General features: G+C 43.1%; 1 protein-coding gene across 1 annotated transcript in view; it reads right to left on the reverse strand.

Moving 5' to 3' along the window:
• Positions 1–25,827, reverse strand: part of NRXN3 (neurexin 3) — a 1,009,770-nt gene that overhangs the window by 893,036 nt on the left and 90,907 nt on the right. Inside the window, 2 exon segments of the mRNA XM_040559130.1 lie at positions 623–652; positions 10,636–10,653. Coding sequence (XP_040415064.1) covers positions 623–652; positions 10,636–10,653 — 48 coding nt within the window.

Here is a 25,827-nt window from a genome sequence, read left to right on the forward strand (position 1 = left end):
CCAATATTGCAAAATGGGACTAATGATCCCATAATGTCACAACCAATAGATGAATAACACAATCCAGGCTGAGATATTAAAACATATACAGGCATAGACCCCATTTGTAGCCCAGCCTGAGGCTAGCCTTGGTATTTTTCTAAACCATTTTGCTCTTTGCATATTTGAATATTTTAAATTGCAGGCACAGGACTTACAGGCCATTATAGGCAATTTTCCTCGGGATTCATAATTAGTTAGGATCGTGCCACAAGGGCTATTAACATATTTTTTGTAATAATTGCACTCTTAAAGACCAACATTGAGCTTTACATTTACCAAGAAGGAGCAGGAGTCATTACAGCTGGCACAAGAAAGAAATGGGAATGCAGGTGGACTGCATAGAGGGGGAAAATATCCCTCCTTACCTCCAGAGGATCATTTTATGCTCCCTAGACTCTCCCTCCTGGGTCCCAGGCTGACAAGTAGCCACATGGGACCCAGAGTGGCAAAAATGCAAATGGTTTGACTGGCACCAGTAAGCCCAGTTCCAGGCACCTCATGCAAAGCCCAGCTCAGAGAAGAAGCACAAAGCTCTTTCCACAGTCAGTGACTGAAAAAAAGAGAAAGGTGAAGGACTTACCTTGTTCACCCATCATCAGGTGTGAGAGGCCTTTGAAAGAGAGAGAGAAAAGAGAGGAAGTAAGAAGAAAAGAACAACCGAGAAGAGGCAGCAATATACATGCACGCTGATTGCTGTCCAATACCTCTCGGGATTGGAGCTCACATACTTGAGCTAGATCAAGTATGGGTGTAGCACACAGGGCACACACGAATGCTGCTTTCCATGCTGAGAGGAAAAGCTTCTGTCACAGCTAGGAAAGCCTGCTGTTTGTGGCCTCACACTGCATTTGAGGCTAATCACGTTCCCCGGGGAGTGACTCCGGAGGCATCGCACACCAGTACAGCTAATGGACAAGGAAAGCCCAGAGCTGCAATGGGGCTCCACAGGGAGCACGGGCTCCTGTGGAGAGCTATAGAAGTAGCTTCTCCCCTGCTACAGCTCCAAAATTCAAAGATGTGATGGTCCGTGGAAGGGAGGCCATGATTCAACCCTATCTGCTTCAGAGGAAACTTCAGGGCTAAATGTATTTATACACACACACAAAGCTATCCTCACGCATAAATGTGGTGGCTTCAGCATGTATTTTTAGTTGATCAACACTCCTCACACACACCAGATCTGGCAAGGACTAAAAGAGGTACATCCAACCTGTTATTAATACTAATCCATTTCCCTTCTGGTAAGAACTTGAAATTCAAATTCTGAGGACAATTTGTTACTTCACAGCTCTATAGCTAAAGCCACTCTTGGGTTTCATAATTTGAGATATAAAGCGAGGAAGCAGCACAGCTCCTTTCAGCAGTGACGGCCACTGCCAGCTCTGTGGAGGGGACTGTGGTGGTCTCCAGGCCTGCTGCAGTCTCTGCCCAGCAACCCTTCCTGGCATAAACCTTGTTTGTCCCAATTACAACCTGTTTCCAGCCCCAATTTTCAAATATGTTTACTATACAGCTGTATTGATACAAATATCCTTTAGATACTATTAAAAATATATTTTTGCCAAATCCATAAAACATCAGCTGACCCATCAGTTAATTTGGTGACACATGACATCACAGAAGTAACATATGTAAAAACCAAGCCCTACCCACTTGAACCATGCGTGAGCCCTTCCATATTTCATTCCCTGACCTTCTTCCCCTTAGCTTGTTCCTTTTCCACATCTCCTACCTCATGCAGCATTTATATGGCAGGGACTTTGGTACTTACTTACGCGCACACACACACACACGCCCCTATCTCAACTCAGTTTATTGATCAAACAAAGCAATGATTTTTTTTAATTTCACGGAGACTGAGAGGTCAAATGAATGTATTAGAATGAGATTTTTTCAACAAGCAGCATGCTGAGTTTGAATTTGTTTATTTATCTCTCTTTTATATTTTTTCCTTCGTGTCTGCTGGAGAAATCTAAAACCCAGATCATCCCAAGAATATGTTCACCCACAGAGAACTCCAAGCCAGATAAGGGGATTAATAATTGTACGGTCTAAGGAATGCAAATATCTTAATGTTCTTGAAGATTATTGTGGATTTAGAAAAGTAATCAGAAACACAACATAGGTTTAGATGGTTTTTAGTTTAGTTTTAGCTATAAATAAACATAACAGATTTGATATTGTAAAACATATTTCTGGTCTACATCACAAGATACAATTTCACTGAATAGAATTTCTCTGCTAAGAGAGTGGGTTGAAATTGTGTCTGTATTAATGGCCCCTGAGCCCATCATTCTTGATAGGCAAATCTTAGGTCTAGCCAACTGGGCACCTGAAAGTCACTGGAAAAGGCACTGGAAAAGGCCATGAGAAGACAGAAGTGTAATTGTTAGAACCTACAAAGCACAGAGGCCCAGAAGCAACAGTGAAAAAGGAGAATTGGTGAGAAGGTGGCAGTATGGCATGTAGGTGAAGCGAGCCCAGCAGGGAGCTAACATCAGACCCCGAGCAGAGACAGGGCTCGCAGCCCCTCAGCCCCAGGTACCAGGGGGAAGGACAGCCTGGCTACGAGGCTCAGCACCAACAGGCGCAGCTGCCGGGGATGGCAGGAGCCTTGTGCGCTCGGGGAAAAGTGACGCTGACAAAGAGAACCTCCAGAGAGGGTTCACAGCAGAAGCCTGCATTAAACACTCTGAATCGCACCCTAAGTAACACCTCTTTCTCTCTCAACAAGCCACAGAGGAGCTATAAAGATCCCAAATGTCGGGAATTCTGCCCTTATCCCAGAAGGCCAGCGCTGTGTGCCCTATCTGTCAGGGTGAGCACCTCCAAGGCACAGCCACCCTTCTGGCCCCTGCCTTGGCCCTGGTTCAAACACCAGCAGGATGAAATCTCCCTGAGAAGTCTTCTGACTCCCCTGCTTCTCGTCAGATTTGAAATACAGAAGCTGTGGTACTGAGTGCTTCTATTGATCTTCTAGTCCCAGCTGGGCAACAGAAGTGACAAGATTAAAGAAAAATAGTGTCCCCCCAAATGCAACCTTCTCCTTTTTAAAACGGGAAGGAAAAGGGGGGTGGACTTGGAGATAGAGCAAAAAAATCCACAGTATTAGCTCTCATTTCATCCATTGATGCAGATCCTTATTTTAACTAACAGATCACCAACAGAATTCAAGATCCATTATTAGATATAATGATAATTTAATAATGAAAGAACATATCAATTTTCCTCATCTGAAAACTTTTTCCCCTTGCAATTTAAAATAGGAGTGAAAATGAGTGAATTTATCTCCAACAAAATGTCATTAACAACCAAAACCTTCAACTTCAGAGATCTTAAGTCTGTGACATTTGCATCATTTGTAACGAATGCCTCAAATTCGTCACAGTAAAATCAACACAGAAAATGTGAACTGGCATCATTGTTTCACCTTTACATCAGTTTCAAGATATGACAAGAAACTAAAACAATTTTCAAATCAAAAGTCAAAGTCATCTCAAGGTGGCATGGGGTAGCACTTGCTATTGGACTGCAAGGGCATCCAATAAACTAGTGCAAGAGGTTTGAGAGGCGTGCAGCCCTGAAAACTAGACCGGCTTTTGCCAGAACAGCGGGGACATCTATCACCGTGCTATTTGGGCTTCTACCATAAAGGCCAGAAAAGCTTTCAGCTGACTCAGGACACCAAATGAACTCATCAGGCCCCAAAGCCTGTACATTTACATGTACAACCGTTGCTTGGGTCAATAGGCATCACATTCTGGGGGAAATCCTATAGGAAAATCTGAATTTCCATCTAAAATCAGTTGAAACGTGCACTGTTTCAGCTTTCCCTTTTAATCCTAGATTTTTTTCAAAAAAAAAAAAAAAGATTGAAGCCTCAGGGCTGCAATCCCAGACAGCACAGATCTGGGAAGACGTTGGCACAAACCTGCATGAACCACCACGGTCAAGGTGCTGCGTGGTTTTTCTAAGCAGATCTCGTCATTCCTACAATAATCTACTGGCTGGGCACAACTACCACCAAAAATGGTGGGTAGCTTTGGAAAAGCTTCAGGAAAAGCACAGAATAAACAGCTTATCTGCTGCAGAGAAACTCCATGTCAAAGCCAGCAAGCTGGAGACTTGCTGTTACTGAACATCAAATGTGAGTTACAGTAAGGACAAGCACATGGCTTTGGAGGGAGGCTCTCAACAGGTTTCTTGGATAACGATAAGCATCTGCTTGTGCTCAGCCTCTGGAGCGCCAGCTTCTTCAGACTTTCAGCAGTAATGTGAAGAGAAAGTGGCCTGGTTCTTCAGAGCATAGGTTTGTTATTAAAATAATATCTCCATTGCTGAGGGCAGACAGACATCAACTCTGCTCTCTGGCCATGATCTACGCCTGTCACAATTGACTTTTTCTGTTTAGACTTGGGAGGCTTTTTTGATATTTCTTTAACCTGCTACCAAATCAATATTATTTTCTTAAAGGTTAATATTAATCTCCCTTGATCTCAAAGTAATATTTAAAAGAACTACATTTAAAAAAAATATTGTGAACCATCTGATTTCCATATCAAAATAGGAGAATTAAGTGGCTCTAATTGTACAAAGTATCAAGGGCCAATGCTGGATTCTTATGAAGCCAAAAGGACACTTTTACAAGTAACTTCAGAGTACAATATGAAAGAGCAATGTAATCAAGCAGCTGACCTCAGCTTTAAGAATGTACTAGGGACAATTTGCAGGGTGGAGGAGGAAATGAAGAAAACCTTGGAGCTACCTTGAAGCTTACCTCCCTTTCCCCCCAGCACCGCATTTGGGTACTTAACATTTCAAATGGAAAAATAAACCCACAAATCCTAAGAAAGTGTGGAGAGCACAAAACACAGCTGACAGTAACAACCGGTTGCAGCAACAAAGGAAAATGGACTCCTTCGTCTAGTTAATTATAGCTTCTCCCACATTACTGGGCCCATGCTCTGGGGGTGTGCACGTGTGTGCGTGTGTGTGTGCACTGCTGAACTGCTCTGTTCAGGTGGGCAGCCTCGATATTTCCCTTTTAAAGACACCGCCAGAAGAATAGCCCAGAAGCTCTTTGGAAAGGAAAAGAGCTTGCCAGGCAGCAGCAGCAGCAGACCAGCTCTCTGCAGGGGCAGGCTTGCCCTCCGAGGATCCTTTCCTGGGTATCAGGCTCCACGACCCATTCAGACAAAAACAGGGCCAGTTGCAATATGTGTCTGAGCCAAGGCTTCAAGCCCTCTGGTCCAGGACACACATGCAAATCCCTTATGGTGGAGCTGAAGAAAGAAATTGTGCAAACCAGGGGTTCTTCCAAAAATAAAATGACACTTACTATAAAGGAGAGCGCTCTAATGAGTGATGCGATCTGTTCTTTACATTTCCTTTCCTAATTTCCTAGACCTAGTACTTCCTTAAGAAACAGGCTTCTTTCCCCTCTGAGCCTCCTACTCCAGCTCCATCAGCAGCTCCCTCTTCTAGTTAAGGAGGAGAGCTAACAAGTTCCTCTTCTCCCCCATGATATTTAAGATAAAATAGGTATCTTGAGGTTTTCTAAAACTCAGAGAGCAAGGAAACGTCCATAAGAGACCCCACATACCAAAACCAGGGCGTTCCCAGTAAGCCCAAAGGACACGACTCATGCAAAACCCTTGTCTGGGGGCATTCGAAGAGACAGCTGAAAAGGAAAAATCATTCTGAGATCTAGTTCAAATCTTTTACCTGTTAGACAGGTCAGCTCTGCCAAGAGGATGACCTGATTTCTTGGCTGCTGGCATTCGTGGCACCCATTTTTTATACCTGGGCAAAGCAGTAGCACAGGCTGGGGAGCGGTCAGTTTTGTTTGATTCATCCACACCGTGCTCAACAGCCAAGGGGCTCCTCGCAGGCCCCAGCAGTGAGGCGAGCCGGGAGTGCAGTTCTGTTATTGTAGCCGGAGGCCCACTTCCAATCCAATTACACACAACAGCTGTGCTAGCTCCTCTTTTCCACCCCCTTTGCTTCCTCTGCTATGTGATTCCAGGAGAGGTTTTGTCATTATCGGGGGCAGTAAGTCAGGGTGAGTGGCACCTAGTCTGGGTGATCAAAGGAAAAATAGCGTGGGATGGGAGCCAAAGAGAAAGTATTTTATCCCAACATCTATGGGCAGAGAGAGATCAAACCATACAATCTCCTTTCTCCCGTGGCAGAAACAGCACTCAGACTTTGTACATGGCACATGCCTAGTGCAATGTTCACAAGGGGAGGGTTAGGAGGAGGATGGTGTTTGAAGCACAAAAATACACATGCAAGTGTTTGCAAAGATGACTGCATGCACAAGAGAACGTGTGCAGATGGCAAGAGCTGGGGGTGAATGCATTTTATGCCTGGCAGATAAGAAGATGTGTATCAGTGGAAAACAGAGCACCTGACCAAGTAGGTGCACAAGTGGGAAAGGGTTAGACATAGAACAGGACTCCTCAGCTTGGAACAGAAATGTCTGACAATATACATGATAGAGTTAAAATCCTAAATAATACAGAGGAAGTGAACAGGGAATTTTTTTTTCTTATTTGTCAGAACACTAGGAGAAGGAGTCACTGAATGGTATTTTCAACTAACACCTGTAAAAACAAGTGAAATAAAGTACTTTCCACAGTTGCGTAATTAAAAACAGGACTTGTTATCACAGGATACTGTGGAGGAAAAATATTTAAGTGGATTAAGAAAAATAAAAACTGGACATGACCAAAGAAAACAGGTCCATCCATGACTGTAAAACACCAGGCACAATGTCATCAGGTCAGAAAGTCCTTAAAGTAGTGACAACCAGAAATCACAAAGGTATATCAGTGAAAGACCAATTCTAATTTTGTTTCTTAAACTTGTTCCAAAGCATCTACTTGCATAAAAAGGAGGTTTCTGGGCCTGGAATTCTTGCTCTGAACCCAGCCATCACTACTGCCATGTTCTTGTAAATGGGTGTGCACGGAGCTGAAAAGCATTAACTTTTCAGTGAGAAGAATCCCATTTGTAGACAGTGCCTGTACAAAGGGCATGCAAGAATGAGAACAACTGTGGCACCTATGAAGACTGTATATACACAGAGGTTTCAACCACCTGTGTGAAGATACCTTGAAGATACGGCATGGGTGGTACAACTATCAGTTGTACTCTTACCTAGTAGCTTCTGCAAATAGGAAACTTCAAACAGGCAGCAACACAATTCACACACACTCATGCCCAAAAAGCATAATTCAGCTTCAAGAACGCAGAACTCAGCATACAGGTACTGCTTAAATGACCCTATGACATGGAGTTAGGAAGATGGACTAAAATATCAGCCCTCAGATGAAGAACGGAAAGGAGTATTAAAAGATAGAGGCTGAAAGATAAGAAGACCTGAACGAAAAAAAAGTGCTTGTATGCTTGTGCCTTCAAGAACCTCTGTATCCTTATGGAAGACTTGCTCAGGCAAACAGGGACTGATTTTTCCTCAGGGCCCCAGCTAACTAGGTCATTTCTACAGGGTTGTGCCCATTCATTTACATGCAAACTCTAGTCAGCAGTAAAATGATGACAGTAAAATGACCAGAACTTCATCTCTGAGCCTTCTCCTCCGGAATATCTGAAGATCTCTCCCAAAAAGGGGATAAACGTGGCATGGACAGGCAAAGCACTCCTTCGGGTTTGACACCCACCAGGTATCAGTGCCAGTCACCATAATATTAAGGACCCATATTTAGTCCTTTCTCCTTCATATATTCTTCCACCGAAAAATAAATAAATAAATAAATAAGATGGGAGCACGTCACTAGCTGCTTGATCAACTGGTCTTTCCCCAACCATTTGCCTTTCAGCACCTAGACTCCTGGCAAAGAGCAGAAGGTGCAAAGAAAGGGGCAGGTATTGTGCAGAGGTGACGGAGGCATCAGTTCTGGCCATGCTGCACACTGTTCCCCAGCTAAGGCTCTTGACCTCTGTAAAAAGACACTTAACTTCCATAACATTCAGCCTAAGATCTCTAAGCCTGTTGTGAAGATGAGATAAGGCTGTAGCTATAACCCCAGAGGGAAAACTGAAGTACTGAAAGAAGTTATTTCTCCCCTAAACAACACAGCGATTCAGTGATTCAACTCAGCACAGATAGCAACGCTCCCAGATCCAGGGCCCTGCTCTAAACACTCGATTTTGTTCCTTACAATGTGGTGTTATTTTGTGACTGGGACAAAACACCTATAGGGCAACTGGGCTAACACATGACCAACTCCTTTCATTTGTGAAATAAACCAGATGGGATCTTCAGCTGGCTCTGGAAAGTAGTGTAACACACCAGGCCCAGCTGCCAGAGTGCCCCTTCTTCACAAGCAGAGACCTCGCGACCGAGGAAGGCTCACACTATACATTTCCATTTACTTTGAACAAGACCAACATCTCTGCACCTTGCAGGAACTGCACCCAGCAGAGCCCCATGCCTTGGTCCAGCCCCAGCCCATTCCCAACTACCTTCTCTTACGGGGAATTAGTTCTAACCACTCTATTTGACAAGAAAAAATATTCAGTTAATCGATGGCCTCCTTACTACCCTTCTGCTGCCTGTGGGGAAATAGCTACCAGTAGCTCATAAAATACTTAATTTATCTTGCAAACAGTGAACAGTTAAAGCAACCATCTCGGCAGGGGCCTGGGGCTCTGTTCTCACCACGCGGGTGTCTGGATGGCTGGACAGGGAGAGAACCTCGGCTCAGCTGGGCAGAGGGGAGGCACGCACCCAAACCCCCCCGTGGTCCACGTCGCAGCCCAGGCCCACAGCAGCGCCAGTGTGCTCCCCGGGGGGCTGAGCAGAGGGGTTGGGTGTCTAGGAGCAATCAGGTGCAGAGCCCCGTAATGAGGGGAGGGTAACTGTCAGAATGAAAACACGCAGAGATGCCTGTGACAGCACGTGGAAAAGAGCATCCGAGTATGACTAGAAATCCACGTGAGAGAGTACGCAAGCAGTCCTGAGAACGAAAACATATGTATGTGAGCGATAGGGAGAACAAAAATGCACGTCCAGGCATATAAATAAGAAGAATAAGGTGGCAGTGGGGCAGAAGAGCTGTTCACTGCTGTGTGAGGCAATACTTGTTCATGGCATATCACAGAAATAAAATATCCGTGTATTGGCTGAGCATAGCAAGGCCATACCTTCCCAGTTCAACCATACTCCTCTGCCACAGACACCAACAGCTTCAGGAGCTGGTGGAGAGACCTGTGACCCCGAGCCCTTAGTGCATGCCCTGTCAGATCCTGCCTGGTGACAGGAGACGGGAGCTCCTGGACACCTCAGCCTGGAGTAGAGAAGGTACATGTTCAGCCCTGCAGGTTATGGTTTACAGAGGCTTTCTTTCCAAGACATGCCAAGCAATGTTTGCCATTTGGCCACTTTCATCCCCATTACTGCCAGCTGAGATGCAGACAGAATGCAAGGGATCTCAGCAGAACAAAAAGGGGACTGATGAGAGCAGCCAAAAGGGCTAAATATGCAAGGAAATTACCCGAGCCGCTGGCCCTCACTGCATTTCTCTGAAGTATTTCACAAAACCTGATTGTCCAACTGTAGAAAAGAAGCAAACTGAATGGAGAACTCATTCCAGGTCCAGGTCGGGTTTAGCCAAAGTTATGCACAAAGCTGAGAAGAAAAAAGCCTCGACTCGCCCATCATCCCACCCCCAGCCATGGCAATGCCAGCTGCTTCCCTGGGCCCTCATTTCCATTTCACATAATGATAAACCAGGTGGAGAGCTGCCTGAGCGTGAGGTAAAAATTGGTTTCTTAAGCTTCAGTGGCAATAGGATGTGGACGGCAGAGTAAGGTAGTCTAGTCCGATTAACCCTTGTAGCTGAAGCTGGGGGAATCAGATCCTTTCAGCAATGAGAAAGCAACTCGGGGAGGGAGGCTTGGAGTTCTCTGTGGTAAAATGCTTCCGCCAGGAAGGAAGGACTCCCCAAATAAACGATGCACATGAAACACATTCCTTTGTTTTTTTTTTTTTTTTTTTTTTTTTAATTTTGTCTGAATCTTTTCTCTACCGTAGGGCATGAAAGTCTTGAGACCTAAATAAGATCATACATTCACATTCAGCCAGAAACATACTCACTGTTTGTTTTTAAAACCTAACATAAAACAAGAACAATAAAACCCTTTGTTAGTGGAAATGAACCTGAGGAGGTTATCAGTGGGACTAGCAAATGAAGTGGACTACACTGGGATTAGGAAAATGACAAAACTAGATCTGTATGTCTACAAATAGCCGTGTAAGAAATAAGCTGTATATTCTGCAATGTTCAATGCCAGCTTATTAGCAATACAAGCAACCATTTTAAATGCAATTTTCATTCAGAAAACATCCCTTTAACTGACCATCACATCTTAATCTCTGAAAAGTTTGTGACCTTTGCTACTATGAAATTCCCCTTTTATCAAAGACCTTGCAATCCAGACCCTGTGATGCCCATTATGAGGATTTGTGCTGAACACTCTCGGGAGGCAGGTTGTGATTTCTGCCCCTGGTACCTGCCCACCACCACTCCTTACAGAGCAGCCCTTCAGCTCAGAAAAGGTAACACTTACCTGGAATATGATTGACATCTGTCGAGGTGTTTTCATGGCAAGCAGAAGGGAGAGAAGGAAAAGAGAGAGAGAGAGAGAGAAGAGAGAAAAGCCATTAGAGATTCACACAGAAACTCAGCATCCTTGCATGGAAATCAATTTCATGCAAAACCAGAAGTAATTAGGTTTGTTTGAAGGCCACCCATCTGCAGCCAAGCACCCAGCCATGCAAGGGAGGAGGCTTTGTCTCCCTCTCCACTGTGCATGTAGAAGTAAATCCACCATCATATCTGTCCGGAGAGAGTTCCTGGAATCAGATAGATCCAAGCCACATCAGTTCCTGTAAGAATATTGGTTAAAATATTCTACTTTTTTTCACACACAAATGCAAGAGAAAGAACCAAAACCTACCTGCAGGTTACTACAGCACATAAATTCAAGTAAGTTTTCAGAAAAAAAGAAAAGAACCTGCTCCCCTTTTACAAGGGGCCATGTGAATTTATGATCAGGTGCAAGACACTCAGTCCCGAAATCCAGAGGAAAGCCCACTCCTTATCATTCCTCCTGCCCATCATTCTCAAAAAAAAAAAAAAAAAAAAAAAACATCCTTCATTGCAGACAGCAGAGGGGGCGGGGGAGAAGGAGTGCCACAGGTTGGCACGTCCCACGTGTTGTCTTTTCACAAGATGTGGAAATCAGACCAAATTTCAATCAGTATTTTTTCAGCCATGACACAAGACTTCTTTAGGAATCAATCACATAAATCCCAGAATAAATTAGTCCTTTAAAAAACAGAGGAGCAAGGCTATGTAAGTGATGATATCAGTCACCGAAAAGGCGTATCTTTGAATGTAGTATATGTTTTGGGCAGAGTCCATGAGCCCCAGGGAATGTGCTTTTAAAACATGCCTCTCACATCTTTTTAGCATCGCAAGTTTAGTCTTGTTCTGAATAGCCCCATTTATCATAACACCATGAGGGAGGAACCTCTGAAATCTCATGGGGTTAGACTAGATCGATACCTTCCTTGCCAGGCAGTCCTCCAAAGAGGAACATGAACTTGCTTGTGGAAACAGTGGGGCCAAGTCCCAATGTAGCAATCTTCCTGTACCTTGCAGCAATCTTCCTGTACCTTGCTCATGAGCTATGCTGCTGCAGGTACCGTCCTTCAGGTAAGGCTTCAAAGCAATACATTATCCCCTCAGGTTACTACAGGTCCCAGAGCATTTCTGCCATGAGTCCAGGAGCATGACATGCTGGGTGCTTCGGCTACACACCGAGGTTAAGAACGTATTCTCCTTCCCTGAGTATCCCCTCCCCTTTCCATCACCACTCTCCCTTTCCATCCAAACCAGCTATGTTCCTGTGAAACCAGTGCCACTTGTCTTCCCAAGACACTTGCATTTCAGCGGTGAGTGACTGATTCCTGTGGATGTTGCTTTCTGTTTTTCACTTTCTGTTGCATTTTGTTTATCACTTTGTAATGGTTCCAGAATCATTTGAGGAAAAGTCCCTGTGGTACATCACACATATATCAAGCCATCCTTCGCTAAGGAAGTAATAACCCAAATAAAACAATGCACAAACAGGGGAGGGAATGCTGCACCAACTCATTTAATTTCCGTAGCTTCCACTAAATATGTATGTCAGATCTGATGAGTGTTATTTGTTGCCTTTCCTTTTTTAGCACATAATGGTATCTAAGATCTGGTGTCTTTGCATGTGAACCTGGAAGGACACCTAGCACTGAAAGTTTGCCTCGGAGTAATTATTTTTAGGCAGGAAAGAAAAACAAGTGTCAGGCAGCAACACACGCACTGATGATAGAAAGTGAGAGCAGGGGCAGAAGGAAAGAGCAGACCCTTCACCACCACTGCAGAATGTGAACACGATGCCAAAGAAACAAGTCCACAACAGAACTTGAATTGAGGTGTTTGCGGGGAAGTTAGAGTCACAGTCAGAGAAGATGATCACACATGTCAGAAGTAAAAGAGGAAGGAGGGAGCAGTGTAAGACACCACATGTGCTACTGATAATCCAGCAGTTCCCCCAGTGCCTGTTCCAAACAGGTACAAAGCTCCAGACCCCTGCACCCTCTCAGCCTCGCTGCCCATGGGAGCAGGCAGGGCCACAGCCCAAGGTACAGCAGGGTGTCTGTGCTCCAGAAGGGAATCAGTGGTCTGTCTGGGGAATAAATGGGTCACCAGACAGAAAGGGCAGAGAAAAGAGGGAACCAACAGTGAGCAAAGGATAAACACATTAAGCAAATAAGAGGAGAGGCAGGCAGTAGGCTGTAACTGATCTACTGCGTTAAATAATACTTATTTAACTGTGCGTGAATTAAACAGGTAATGAAGTTGTTAAAAAGGGGAACAATTAAGTGTTAAAAGCTACAGAGCATCTCCAAACATAGTTTTTCATTGGCAAGTAAGGGGGCAGCCAGCAAGGGGCTTTCCATTTGTTTACCCATACGTTTTGTTCAGATGTCCCTAGGAGCAGGCATCCCTGAGCCCGACCAGTTTTACTCTTAGCTTTCCTTTCCCTCTGTCTTTTTGGAATGTCTTCACCCAACACAATTTCTGTATACACTGGTTGCATCAGAAAAGACACTGTTCACATTTCTGTGAACTTCTGCAGTATTTACCTGTTTGGTAGCCAAAGTCATCAGTGCCACTTCCCTCCTATACTATACACTCCATTTCTTGTATTGCAGACACCCCCCCATGTGGTACCTGCTAGCAAATGCTGATTTTCAAATGGTGAAACTACTTGGGTTTTAGTTTAAAACACACACAAGAAAGCACTGCTTTCTTTGTTAAGACAAAAATTCCATGCAGCCAGTCAGCCCTCGCAAAAGACCCTACAATAAATACCACTGTGGCTTACAATTGAAATTGCCATGCCAGTTCTCACAGGAAACCCCATAACACCTCTGTGGTACAGGGTGCCACTCACCTCTAGCGTGCAATTAAAAATGCGGTTGCATATACTGCAAAAGGAACCCTTAATCAAGTGCACTCTGATGCTGTAGCTCATGCACAACTGGTGCCTCTGCAATTAGAAAAGAGGCTCAAGAACAGAGATGGCAAATGGCCACAGTGACCAGATCAGGGAGCTAACTTGAGTCTACTGGAGTTCCTGCCATCTGAGGCGTTCTCTCAAATTCTCTTCATGCTTTTTCTGGTTCGTTTTTAAAATGACTGTTTAAAAGATGTCCCCCCTTTCTTCGTCTTCCATCAGCCCTACCCTACTTCCATGACAGGGATCTCCTACCTACATAGGCACTGAAGAGGTACAGCATTCCCTGATGAAACAGGGAGCACACAGAACTCATGGCTAACTCTGGTCCCAGTGACCATGGCACTTACTGCCACGTAGAGGAAGGTTTCCCCACTTTCCCCATCTCAGAGCACTTCAAACGCGGAAAGTCCTGCCTCTTAACAAAACACAAGGCAGGGTTTGCTTTATCCTATACACAAGAGTCCGTTTATTGCGCCTTTGTAAATGGCTGAGCCACAAGCCGGTGCTGTTTGCTTTTGTTCTTTGATGCTAATAGCTAGGTTGGAAGAGGGATCAGCGGGGTTGCTGCCTTTGTCTGGTGCAGCCCCAGCCAGCTGGGGGGGTGGAGGGGGAAGGAGGAGGATGAAGGCGATTGTGAGGAACAAAGCAAATATTATTATAGATCACATCTCTCCAGTGTCTCTAACAGAAACATCTGAAGTATTTTTTTTTTATTCTAACATTTTTTAATAAGAAGTTTAGCAATAATGGAAAGCGCCACGAGGTGCACTGTTCTCTCTACCTGGAGGACAGGGACAGCACACAAGCTGTCTGTGCACACAAGCCCTATTGATATACATCACCTTGACCTGAAGAGACCTGTTTTAGTTCCCATCCCTGTAGTCTACTCAGTCTTGTCCCCCCTTTGATGGGCTGTTGACACCTGTCTTCTGTGAGCCAAACTGATAGCTACTGACTGAATCCTCTTGTCATAAAACAGCCATCAGACAGGAGCACCCTAGGCCAACTGGAAACAATAGCCTAGAAAAGAACGGCTCTGTCTTGTAGTGTCAGTCCCTCAAGCCCTGGGCATCCCCCTCCAGTGCTCTCCAGTTACCCTCTCTCTGAATACCGGTGTGTGGAGGGCACTAGGAAACCAGCAGAAACTGGGCAGCGAAGGAAGGCAAAAGTTTTAAAATTAGAGGTATCTTTTTGTTACAGGACACCAACTCCCAGATAAAAGGAGATTCTGCCTTTAGACAGGAAAATGACCTTTTTCTGAAGTTAACTCAGTTGCGGGCACCTGAAAAAGCCTTTCTGAAGCAGCTTTGGCACTCACTGTGCTGCAAATACAATAGATACGGGTACAATTTCATTGGCAGAAGTATAGTTTGTTGGGAACTCTCAGTAACTTACTTTGACTTACTGATATATATGAAAGCAGTTCAGAGACTACAGATGGATGCATTTATGGCAGCCTTTGAAAATACTCAAAAGATATGTGATGGGCCAGTCTGGACTACTGTGGTGTGGTAGGAAGAGATGCTGGTGACTCAGAACCAGGTGATTTCCTCCTAACTGAGCTCTGATGCAACATTTTAATAATTGGATGAAGAACTGCATTTTGGCTGAGGTGGAAAACCCTCAAACTGCAATAAGCAAAGTCTTCATTAATTTGACACTTCATCAAACAAAGTGCTAATTACAGATGCTGATTTGTTGAGTAGTCTCATGTCATCCTAATCTGGTCTTTTAAAGGTAAATATATGGTCTTCCTTCACTTCCTGTATCAAACTGTTGGGCACCATTGTTGGTGCAAAACCATCCAGATTCCTTGTCTTTTTCTTCAGGAAACACTGGTTCAAAGCCAGCTGGGAGACAGAAGTAACACCTGCCTTGTATAATGAGCTGCAAACAACACTTTGCTTGGGTGAAGATGCTCTCTGTAATGAGACCAATTTCAAGACCACCATCCTTGTAGCGCCTGTGCTCCCGCAGGGGATAGGCACCTTGTATACTGTTACATGTATGGCTAATGAAATTAAAATCTTGGCTCCATTAAATTTATAAAAGAGTTGACAGTTACTGTGATAGTGTCATGATTTCAGGAGGCTCCATCCCTGATATCTTTCCACCGATTCTGACAGAATTGCAACACAGATAAATGTAACCAATTCTATTTATTTTGTTGAACATTTATGATACTGAGACAAATCCAAGACCACTTGAGCCTATAATGTCTGTTACTGAGCAGCATGCTGAGATCACAAAGAACTTCACAGTACTAGCAGGTGTGGACCTTATTGTCTCACTCCAGAAGAACAGGACCCTGTAATTTGTGTTAATGGAGTGTTGAACACTTCTGATTTTATTCAGCAGAGACAAGTGGTGACACATACACAAACAAGTTCATTACAATCAATTACATTTCTCTGTGTCCTTTGTCCTATGGGATCTCTTAGGCTTCAGTCTCTTGGGAATAGTACTCACTTCATATGTTGCACAGAATTGCATACATTTGTGGTACTGTGTAAAGAGTGAATACTTGGGATCCCAAAGCACTTATTAGCTGTGAATATAAGAATCATTCATCCAATACTGAAGTGCAGTCAGCTCTGAAGTGAAAGAGACAGATGTTTAACAGCTTATAGGAACACCAGCAGTTTAGCCTGTCAGAGTTAGAACAACAAGAACTACTAAAAAGGCAGCATGAAACCTTACTCTGACTTGGCTGATTTTACTAAAAGTACCATACGATTTTAAACCACTTTTGATTTTAGTTAGGTGGAGGGATTGGATTTCAAATCTTATCTGAATGATCAACATTGGTTTGATGCCTCCATGCTGTTCTGCACACTCTGCATACTTCCACCATTACGAATGCCATGAGCACTCCACAGGGTCAGATGTGAGGTTGGCTGACATGTGCCCGAGTATGTCACCCTTTAAAGCATAAAAACTGTAAGTAGCTTCTACGCCTACTAACAAATAAATAAAATAAAAAAATCCTAATTTCAAGGGGCCAAGCTTTCTCCTCAAGGCAATCCAACCAGAAATTAGATACTCAGTGCCGCCCAAACAATCTGTTGATCTTCACTTAAACTGCCTAGCTACATTGCCTGATCACTCCAGGATGAAGCTTCTGGTGTTTCATCCTAGAGGCCTGGACACGAAAGGAAAAAGAGGATTTTCTCACTGTTATTTTGCACAGCACCTCCATACATCTCTGTTCAGCCACCTGTGCCCACAGTCCTGTGTTGCACACAAAGATACGTAACTGTAAAATTTCGGAAGGGCAGGAGGAAGCAGACGAAAATACTCTGCACTCTAAACTCACCATAGACAGAATGGGAAGAAATTTACGGTGCAGCAAGTGAAGTTTAGGTTTAACATTAGAAAAACATGGTAGCAATAGGGTAGTGAGGCCCTGGAATAGTTTGGCTACTGGGAGTTAGGTACCAGCACTGGAGACTGTTAAGAAAAGACTATAGAATTATTTCTCATTAATTTTTCAGGTACACCTGATCTTGTCTTTAAAAGACTAGTTGGCCCTTGAGACCGCTTCCAATCCCATTTCTTACAATTTTATTATTCTAATTTAAAAAACAGTCTCCCCATGCAATCCCGTCAGTAGCAGCTGCCAGGCATCAGGAGCTAAGAGCTTCAGTAATGGAGCAGGGCAAACATCACAGCAAGGCTGAGCCTCTGACAGCAGCCAAGCACCTGTACTCAGGGAGGAGTGAAAGGAACTGGGAAAATTCGCAGTAACCTTACTTGCAGCTTCCAGCAATGAGAGACTGCATCAAGATCAAAATGTTTAATAGTCCTTAATGGACTTTTCCCTCTTTGAATTTGTCTGGCCTCTTCCAGAACTAGAATTGATGTGGTGTGAAACCATTTTCATCTGTTCATTTAAAACCTGCAGCTGAATATATCACCTTGGGCATCCCCTACCTGTTGCTTTCTAAAAGATTATGGATAATCATTCGGCATTCAACACCACTGCAGCATACTTATTATTACGATCTACCTCATCCCCAGTTTTAGTCACTTCTTTTCTAAACTGCAGTGTCAGTCCATCAAGACCCTCTGCATATGGCTGCCATTCTGTGCCTGCAGTGAAAGATACCTAAGTTATCTACAGTAGGACCAATTTTGAGTTTTACCCTGGGCTCAGTTGTACTGGGCAGTACGTTCATCTAGTCATTTTTAGCACAGATCTAAATCCATCAGAAGCCTGTCCGTCCCTGAGAGGCATATTCGATTGGGCCAAAAACCCAGTGAGAGCCAGGCAGTCCTTCTTGTCAGAAACACAGGCTGACAAGTTTATGAATAAGAAATACGGTCTGGGTTTTCAGACAAATCAGCCTAAGAGCACTCCACTTCTCTGAAGACCTTTGCTCCTCACTAGGGACTGGTGCAGATCCACACCCCCCTCTTACCTTTCTGTTTACCAGTACTGCACGCTGAGCCCTACAAAGAGTAGTCTTCTGCCCTAAAATTCACTTGCAACACTGGCACCAAGAAAAATCAATAGCTCCTGAGAAAAAGGACTAGATATCAGAGGACAAACAAATCATGTCAGAAAAACATGAATACTCTGATAGCGTGTGCCCATGAAGTGCACATGAAATCTTCTTCACAGACTACAATTTGTCACCATTAAATGTTCCGTGCAAACAGCAAAAGCCACCATATGGTTCATCATATTACATACTAGAAGTGCCAAAGCTTTTTCCACCTAAGTGGCCTTTCAGAAAAAAAAAAAAAAAGAAAAAAAAAAAAGAAAAAAAAAAGACTAAATGACTTCCCTGCCTTTAGCTACAATGTTTGGAACCACTACTTCTAAACCATTCGTATATTATGAGCAGTCACAGGGTTACAAAGAAAGAGGCTTTTTTTGCATTTTAATAGATCATCTTCAGTGGTAAGAAGAGGAAGATGATTTCTCTTTCCCTCTCAACAAGTTCCAGCTTGGATGAAACTAGAAACTAAGACCCTCTAAAATTACACAATATTTATACTTCTACCTGTTTTATCACACTTCTGTAGCCTTACCTAGACATTTCTGTACCTGCTTTCATGCAGATACTTATGGCTGCATACTCCTACCATCATTCAGAAATCCCTTCAAAGTAGGAGAGCCTTAGATTTCACAAAGTCTTTCAAAACTTACTTGCAAGATAGTGACATTTTTATGGACAGTTCCTCATGAGCGTCTTCATGTTCTAACTACAGTTGAAACTAGCTTCCCATTATAAGCCTAATTTTCTCTCCAATCTGGAGTTTAACATATACTAAATCAACCAGTGTGACACTTTAGTGGCTGCAGCACATCATAGAGATGTTCTTGTAAGCTGGACGTGACTCACACAACAGACCTTAGGGATACAGGGGCCAGTTTCTCTCCTACGACCTTCCTATTTTAATTGACTTGAGCAGCAGGAAGGGATGTGAATTGGATGAAGCTCCCTGTATTAAATGCCCTCCCCACAGGGAAGGCCTTCCCTGGATTTACCAACCTAGCTACCTCTTCTAAGATCTAGCAAAAGCAGTAACGTTAGGAGGTTATCAGGACATAAAGATGACAAGGAACTTGCTGCTGATGGTGTGCAACAGCAAACTACCCCACGCTGAACACCACAAAAATAACCTATTTTTTGAGCAGTTAGACTGAAGTGAACCAGCCAAACCAAGAACCGACACAAGAAGCTAAATGTAGCTTCACTACAGGCACTCTGCCATCTGCTCAAAGCACTTAAATTGGGCCCACGGTGTTTCACCCTTGTCTGCATCACCTGCAAGACGGGCACAGAGACTGGAAACCAAGGCATTACCCACGTATGCCACAGAAAGAGGGCACCTTCTGTCCTGCTGAGCAAGACCCTGCACACATGCCAAATATTTTCAGCTTTGTCTTGTTCTCAGACTATCACCATGACAGCTACCAAACGCATTTACTACTCCCAAATCCATCACAAATTGTGCCATCTCCTTTCCTCTCTTATAATCCAAAAAACGATGGACAGAAATGAACTTTGGGAATATCCCCTGTGACATATACAGCACTGAGGACATTCAATAAGTAGTAACACCAAGAACAACAAAGATACACAGGAAGAATCGGGGAAAAAAAAAAGCGATAAGTAAGCACAGAAAAGGTTTGTTAAGCCTATGAAGTGGTCCAAGCTATAATCTATTTGCTGTACCCAGTCTTGGAATTTATAAAACAAATCCCTCGATAAGTCTGACGGAGTTATTAGAGGATGCTAATATTCCCCCCAAAGCAATCTGAAGCAGCAGAGCTGGAGCCACAGAAGGCTGTGCCTAGCCTAGTCAGCAAGGGTGGAGGATCAGGAAGAGGGGGCCCTTTTCCTAAGGCCTAGGTATCATTGTTGTCATTATACCACTGAATCCAGCTCACACTGGAAATAAAACTCCATCTTGCTTTTTCAGTATTGATTATAACTAATACTGAATTAAATCTAGATTTGTTACAAGACTCAGCCCGGATGAATACGTAACTCTATGTTTTATTGGGAGCCTTGCAGAAGACACTGTATTCAAGTGGCTGGCGATCTTGACCAGTCCACATCTGCTCTGTTGGGCCTTGTACTTATGGCTTTAAAAGTCAGTTATGCTAACATATTTGAAATGTTAATATACTTTAAATATGCTAACATACTTTAAAGCATGAGTATTCGCAGTAAGGGAATCTGCTGGTGTGCCTTGTGTTGCTCTGTGCTGCACACTGGTGAATGATATGACAGAGATAAAATCCCAACCTGTCAGGAGAAGATAGACGATTTTGTTTGTTACGCAAAATAAAAGGCACCACAGAATGGGAGGGAGAAGGAAAATCTATCTGTAGACCATATGATGCCACATAAAAGCAGGGTTCCCTGCATTTGCTAGGATATAGGATTTACTTGTTATCTATATCCTTCTTTTTATTCTATTTTATTAAAACCACTATTTTATTATTCCATTTTTGTCAGGCCTTTCTTCCTGAGGTCTGGAAAATCCTTGCCCCATCTCACTCTCACCCCCACCCGCTCCCCAGTGCGGAACAGCTCTAAGGGAAGGAGTCCTCAGAAAAGATTGCCATGGTGCTACTCAGCCACCTGGTGCCATCAGGTGCTAACATTCATGCTTCAGTAGATCTCTCTGGCCAAGGAACTGCTCAGCCTCCTGCTTTAAACACTCTTCTTCCTGAATTGCCTAGTGATTTGAAAGTAAAGACCATGATCCTGAAATTTAGTTGGTATCCATAATGTGCTTAGCATGCCTCTGGGTTTGGTATAAGTAAGTATCAACTAATTATTGATGCATTCATTCCAATTCTAATTAGGATGGAATTCCAGTGTGCCTGTAAAGTGAGAACTCTATTTATTACACATAAAAATATATAGTGCATGCTCCTCCAATAATCACCCTAAATACAGTGTGAGTAATCAGAAGAAATGCATCTTCTTTTCCTCTTCCTCCTACATGTACATATCATTTTTAGAGTATATGTTAGTGGGTTTTATTTTCCATGTTATTGCTGTATTTGCTGCCACAATATATATATTTAAATTAAATAGAAGTCATCAAGAGGTTCTATTGGAAGCATTTGCTTTGTTTATTGTTGAAATTTGCTGCTTAGAAAAGAGTAACTGCTGACTTAAGTAAATGTGAAACATAATGATGAGAAACAGCTGCATTCTGCATCTCTCAAAATGCTAAATTTTCTTGTATAAACGTCTAAATGTAGACCTCCAGCTTGTAGTGGGATCCACGCAGATGCAGACCCAAGTGTATAATCACAGGTCAGGGCAGGACCTCATACCCACTGAATTGAGCAGATGTCTCTCTTCATTGAATGGACTAGGATCAAGCCCCTACAATTACTAGCACTTGCATGCAGAAGATGTTCTTCTTTTTCTCCTTTTTTTTTTTTTTTTAATATACAGCACAAAATAATTTTGACTATTGTTAACATAATACACATACGTCCCTATCCACAACAACAGAAAACAGCTAGAAAAGATGTAGGGGAAAGACTTTGATGTCTTTTTCATATTGAAAAAATGTTCTAGAATTTCTACTCTTTCTTAAATCTGTGAAAAGAAGGAGTGTATGTAATAAATAGCTTCCATGCTCATTTTTCTCAGGTCTGCTATATAAAAGACACTGCTAAGCAGTATGAAGCTTTTCACTTCCAAGCCACTAATTCAAATCCACTGTACGTTGATAGAGATTCAAAGTTATTCCCAGCTAGCAGTCCTTCCATGACCTAAGTGAAAGGAGATGAGTGCAGCCCTCAATTCATATCCTGGCTGATATCTGAATACAGGAAAGCCACCATCATAATTACTGACTTCCAACAGTGCACTAACATGTTGAGCACTGCATAAACTGAGAAAGCAGAGCCCCACACCAAGGAGACTGCCAAACACACTGCCAAACATTGATACTAATTGATATCTTGCTGGGGTCTTAAGCGCAAAAAGAACACAATTTTGTCCCTTCTTTCTAAGTGCAGTATCTTTGCAGCTAAGCTGTGTCATAATATCAGACCAGAAAAGGAAAATTTCCACTGTATGCTTGTGGCATGACTAAACGCTAGTACCTCTCCCACATGAACTGATTCCTTGCAAGCCAGGGGTCCAGCTCTAAGTCTTAATGCACCAAAAGCATGGAAAAATAAGGTGTTATGACCAGCAGTATACATCAGGCTGTCCTGGGGCGTTTGTACCTCCACATCTGAGATGAGGTCATGGAGAGCCACGGCCCTCTCCTATTTCCCAGACAATTCAAGGCCCACACAACAGCATGAACCAGTGAAAAATGTTCAACCTATTCTGACCGTATCTTACAGAGCCTCATTCACTGCAAGATGAGTTATCAGTCCCATAATAAAGAGCTAACAAAAACTTTCTTCATTAGGGATACACAGACCTGAGACAAAACAATAACCTTTAGGGAGCAGAGACACAATCATCTTTGGATTTCAATGATGGTCATTAGCACTTGTACTGTGAGGAGTTACTCCTCCTGGATGAGAACTTCCTGGTTTGCATGACAATCTCCTGAATCTGTAAGAAGCAAACCAGTAGTCTCCTTCAGTTGCTCACCTCCCATCTGTCATGAACAGCAGCTACTCAACTAGGAACATTACCTGCAGGTCATTCTGGTATACATCTACGTAAGATGGAACAAGTGTCAGGGATAGCTGGGTATCTACACAGGTAACCTGGGAGAAATTGACCAGGGAAATCATAGCCTTCATATCCCACCTAGTCTGGGATATTAGCCAGCATATATGGGAAGTAACAGCAATTAATGGGGAAGCAATACAAAACTACACTGTCATAAAATGAAGCTAATAAATATCTGGCAAGGAACTTGGACACAGGCAGTATATGGAGCAGCAGTTGAAGCACATGCTATTTTCCCTTATGGTAAACAAGTCTGTCATGGAAGATCTGTATTAATAGCACATATACAAGAACATTTATAAGGACTTTTTCAGCAACCACCAGTTGCTCAATATCAAAATTCTGCTAAGGAAACTTGCCAGCTTGGAGTAGTAGAGGAACAGGGTTATTTTGTGTTGATACCACTATATCCAGAGCCTGATGATTTCCCAGTGGGAGAATAATTGAGTACATCTCCCTGGCTGTTTATATAACGTAACATTATATGTACATATTGCCTGTTAGTCATGCCACAACAGAATTCTGTGAAGCAAGCAGAAAAACTATACAAACAAGCCTGACAGCTTTCTACTCAAGGACATTAAGGTAGCTTCATCTCCTTCTGCGAGCACATTACTCATCACTACAAATAACTCAAGAGGATATCCGTGCCTTACAGTAATATTGCCCTGGAATGGTCATGACCGTTGTCACTGTGGGGAGGACAATAAGGAACATCCTTATTCTCCAGGATTAACCATACAAAACTGAGGTGGAAATGTGTGATCCTCTTGCTTTTTGGTGCCTAGACAGAATATATTGACCTCAGTCAAACTACAGAAGGCTAGAGGTGAAGCCTAAGAAATACTACCAGTTCTGCACACCAGCATTTGAGGCACGGACTGCTTATTACCCATGCAATACAGTTTAATCCCCACTCGTCAATGTCTACAGAAAAAGAAACTATCTGAGAGGAGAATGATATTGCCTATCAGTCATAATATCCACGAACTTAATTGCTTGTTATGAGTGAAAGCTTAGTTGTAGCTTCTGTCTACTGGGGGAAATAGAAGGCTCTTCTGCTTCTCTACATGCTAAGTGCTTGATGAACACCCCCAAAATAGCCTGAAGAGTCAGAAAAAAGAAACGAAGAAGAAAAAAAAAAAAAACAGGCCTTGTGTTAGGAACACAGAGACCAACAGTACCACACCAAGGTACATCCTACAGCCCAGGTGATGATATGCAAGAACTGTGAGCCTGTCTTGAGCTTGGAGATGTCAGTGGTAAAGGTCCACTTTACTATCCTAAATTACAGACAAAAGATAATATATATATCTATCTGCTACATTTCTTCAACCTAGAAGAGGGCAAAAACCTCCCTTATTAATTAGTGTAATGTAGCATGAGCAAAAGCTGCTTCTTCACTCCTACATAATTTCTTGTATGACTCTCAGAGGAATCAACGCCCACTTCTGTTTGGGGCAAGCTTCCTTATGAGTGACACCCTCAAAAAGAACAGGGAAAAGGATATAAAAGATTAAACTGGACAGAATGCTACAGCCATACCATGTTTTGCAAAAGAGGATGAGGTGGTCTCCGAAGATTTATTCACTGAACTCTGAAAGTGCTCCTAATCACCACTACAAATTTACAGGTGTATAATGTGAGTGGGCTGTATTATTAGGGAAGAAGAAGAGTGTTATTCTCCAATATCTCACTAAACTTCTTGGTGTGATACTCAGGTTGCTAAGAGAGTAAGATCTATTGATCTGAGACTTGTATTCACTGCAATTCGATGGCAGAATGCAAAACCCTAGAAAGCATCAGTTAGGCCTTCTGGTATTTCAGAACATGTAGTCCTGTCCTGTATCACAGCTACAAAGTCACAGTCCTGCCCTGCATTACAGCTGTAGTCTCAAAGTGAAAATATTCAGGCTTGGACTAAACCTCTTTAAACACCTAATGTCTAATGTTCCATGGAAGCACCTTGCTGACATAGTAGCCATAAGCCATAGTGTTTGGGATATCCAGTGCTATCTGAAAGACCACCTTGGCCAATCCTCTCTTTAATAATTTCTGAACATGTCTCACTGTTAAAAATGTGGTATCTTTCAGTAGTTCTTCAAAGTCCCATTTGCTTTTGACTGTTCATTACAGTTCTATGGCCTACAGGATCTCCTTCAGGAAATGTGCGACTCTCTTATATAAAAAAGCATGTTTCCAAAAGCAACAACTATATTCAGTCCCACAGGATGAACTGGTATCTCTTCTTCACTCATTTTGCACTGTGTTCCTCAGCTGATGCTGTATAGCTTCAGTATAGTCAAAGAGGCCTAATTTGTTACTACAGCAATTTCAGTTGGGCCACTTGTCATCCTCTAAGCTATCCTTGATGTCTTGATCTCCAGACCCTCTTACAAACAACTTCTGAGCACATTAATAAACCCTGCTCTTCATGATACTACTTCACCAGATGACAAGGATATGATCACTCCTTTGGTAGCCAGCATTAGTACTGCTTTGTCACTAGACCTTACTCTTCACAGTCTTTCTCTTACCAATGGGGAAAGACATTTTCCTTTACCCCAAATGCAGTGCAGACTCATTTCTTACAGACTCCAGATCACTCAGCAGTGCTCCATCTCATGAAATACAGATTATGATTGGTTTGCTGGACACTGGCCAACTTTGGGCCATTCCTAAGAAGGTTTGAGGCAGGACCTTGGCAATCACCTTCAAAATACAGGGCCTGCCTCCAGTATCAATGATGATTAAGACAGCCATGGTGTTGCTACCTCAGCAAATGAGTAACATCAGCTCTGGCAGTTTTCTGCTTGCTATCTTTTCCATACTGGTCTTTGCTTTCTTCTCTGCCACAGGAGGCCCTGGATGAAGCCACCACATTTGCCAGAAGGTGGCTGGAGCTTATCTCCGACAGGGCCTTCAAAGACTGTTCCAGCAGATGGAGCTTTTACCTCATGTCTTGCAATTTACACATTCTTGTGGAAAATGACAATCAGGCATCTGTTTC

Source organism: Cygnus olor, chromosome 5 (genome assembly GCF_009769625.2).
Source record: "Cygnus olor isolate bCygOlo1 chromosome 5, bCygOlo1.pri.v2, whole genome shotgun sequence".
NCBI classification, from domain to species: Eukaryota; Metazoa; Chordata; class Aves; order Anseriformes; family Anatidae; genus Cygnus; species Cygnus olor.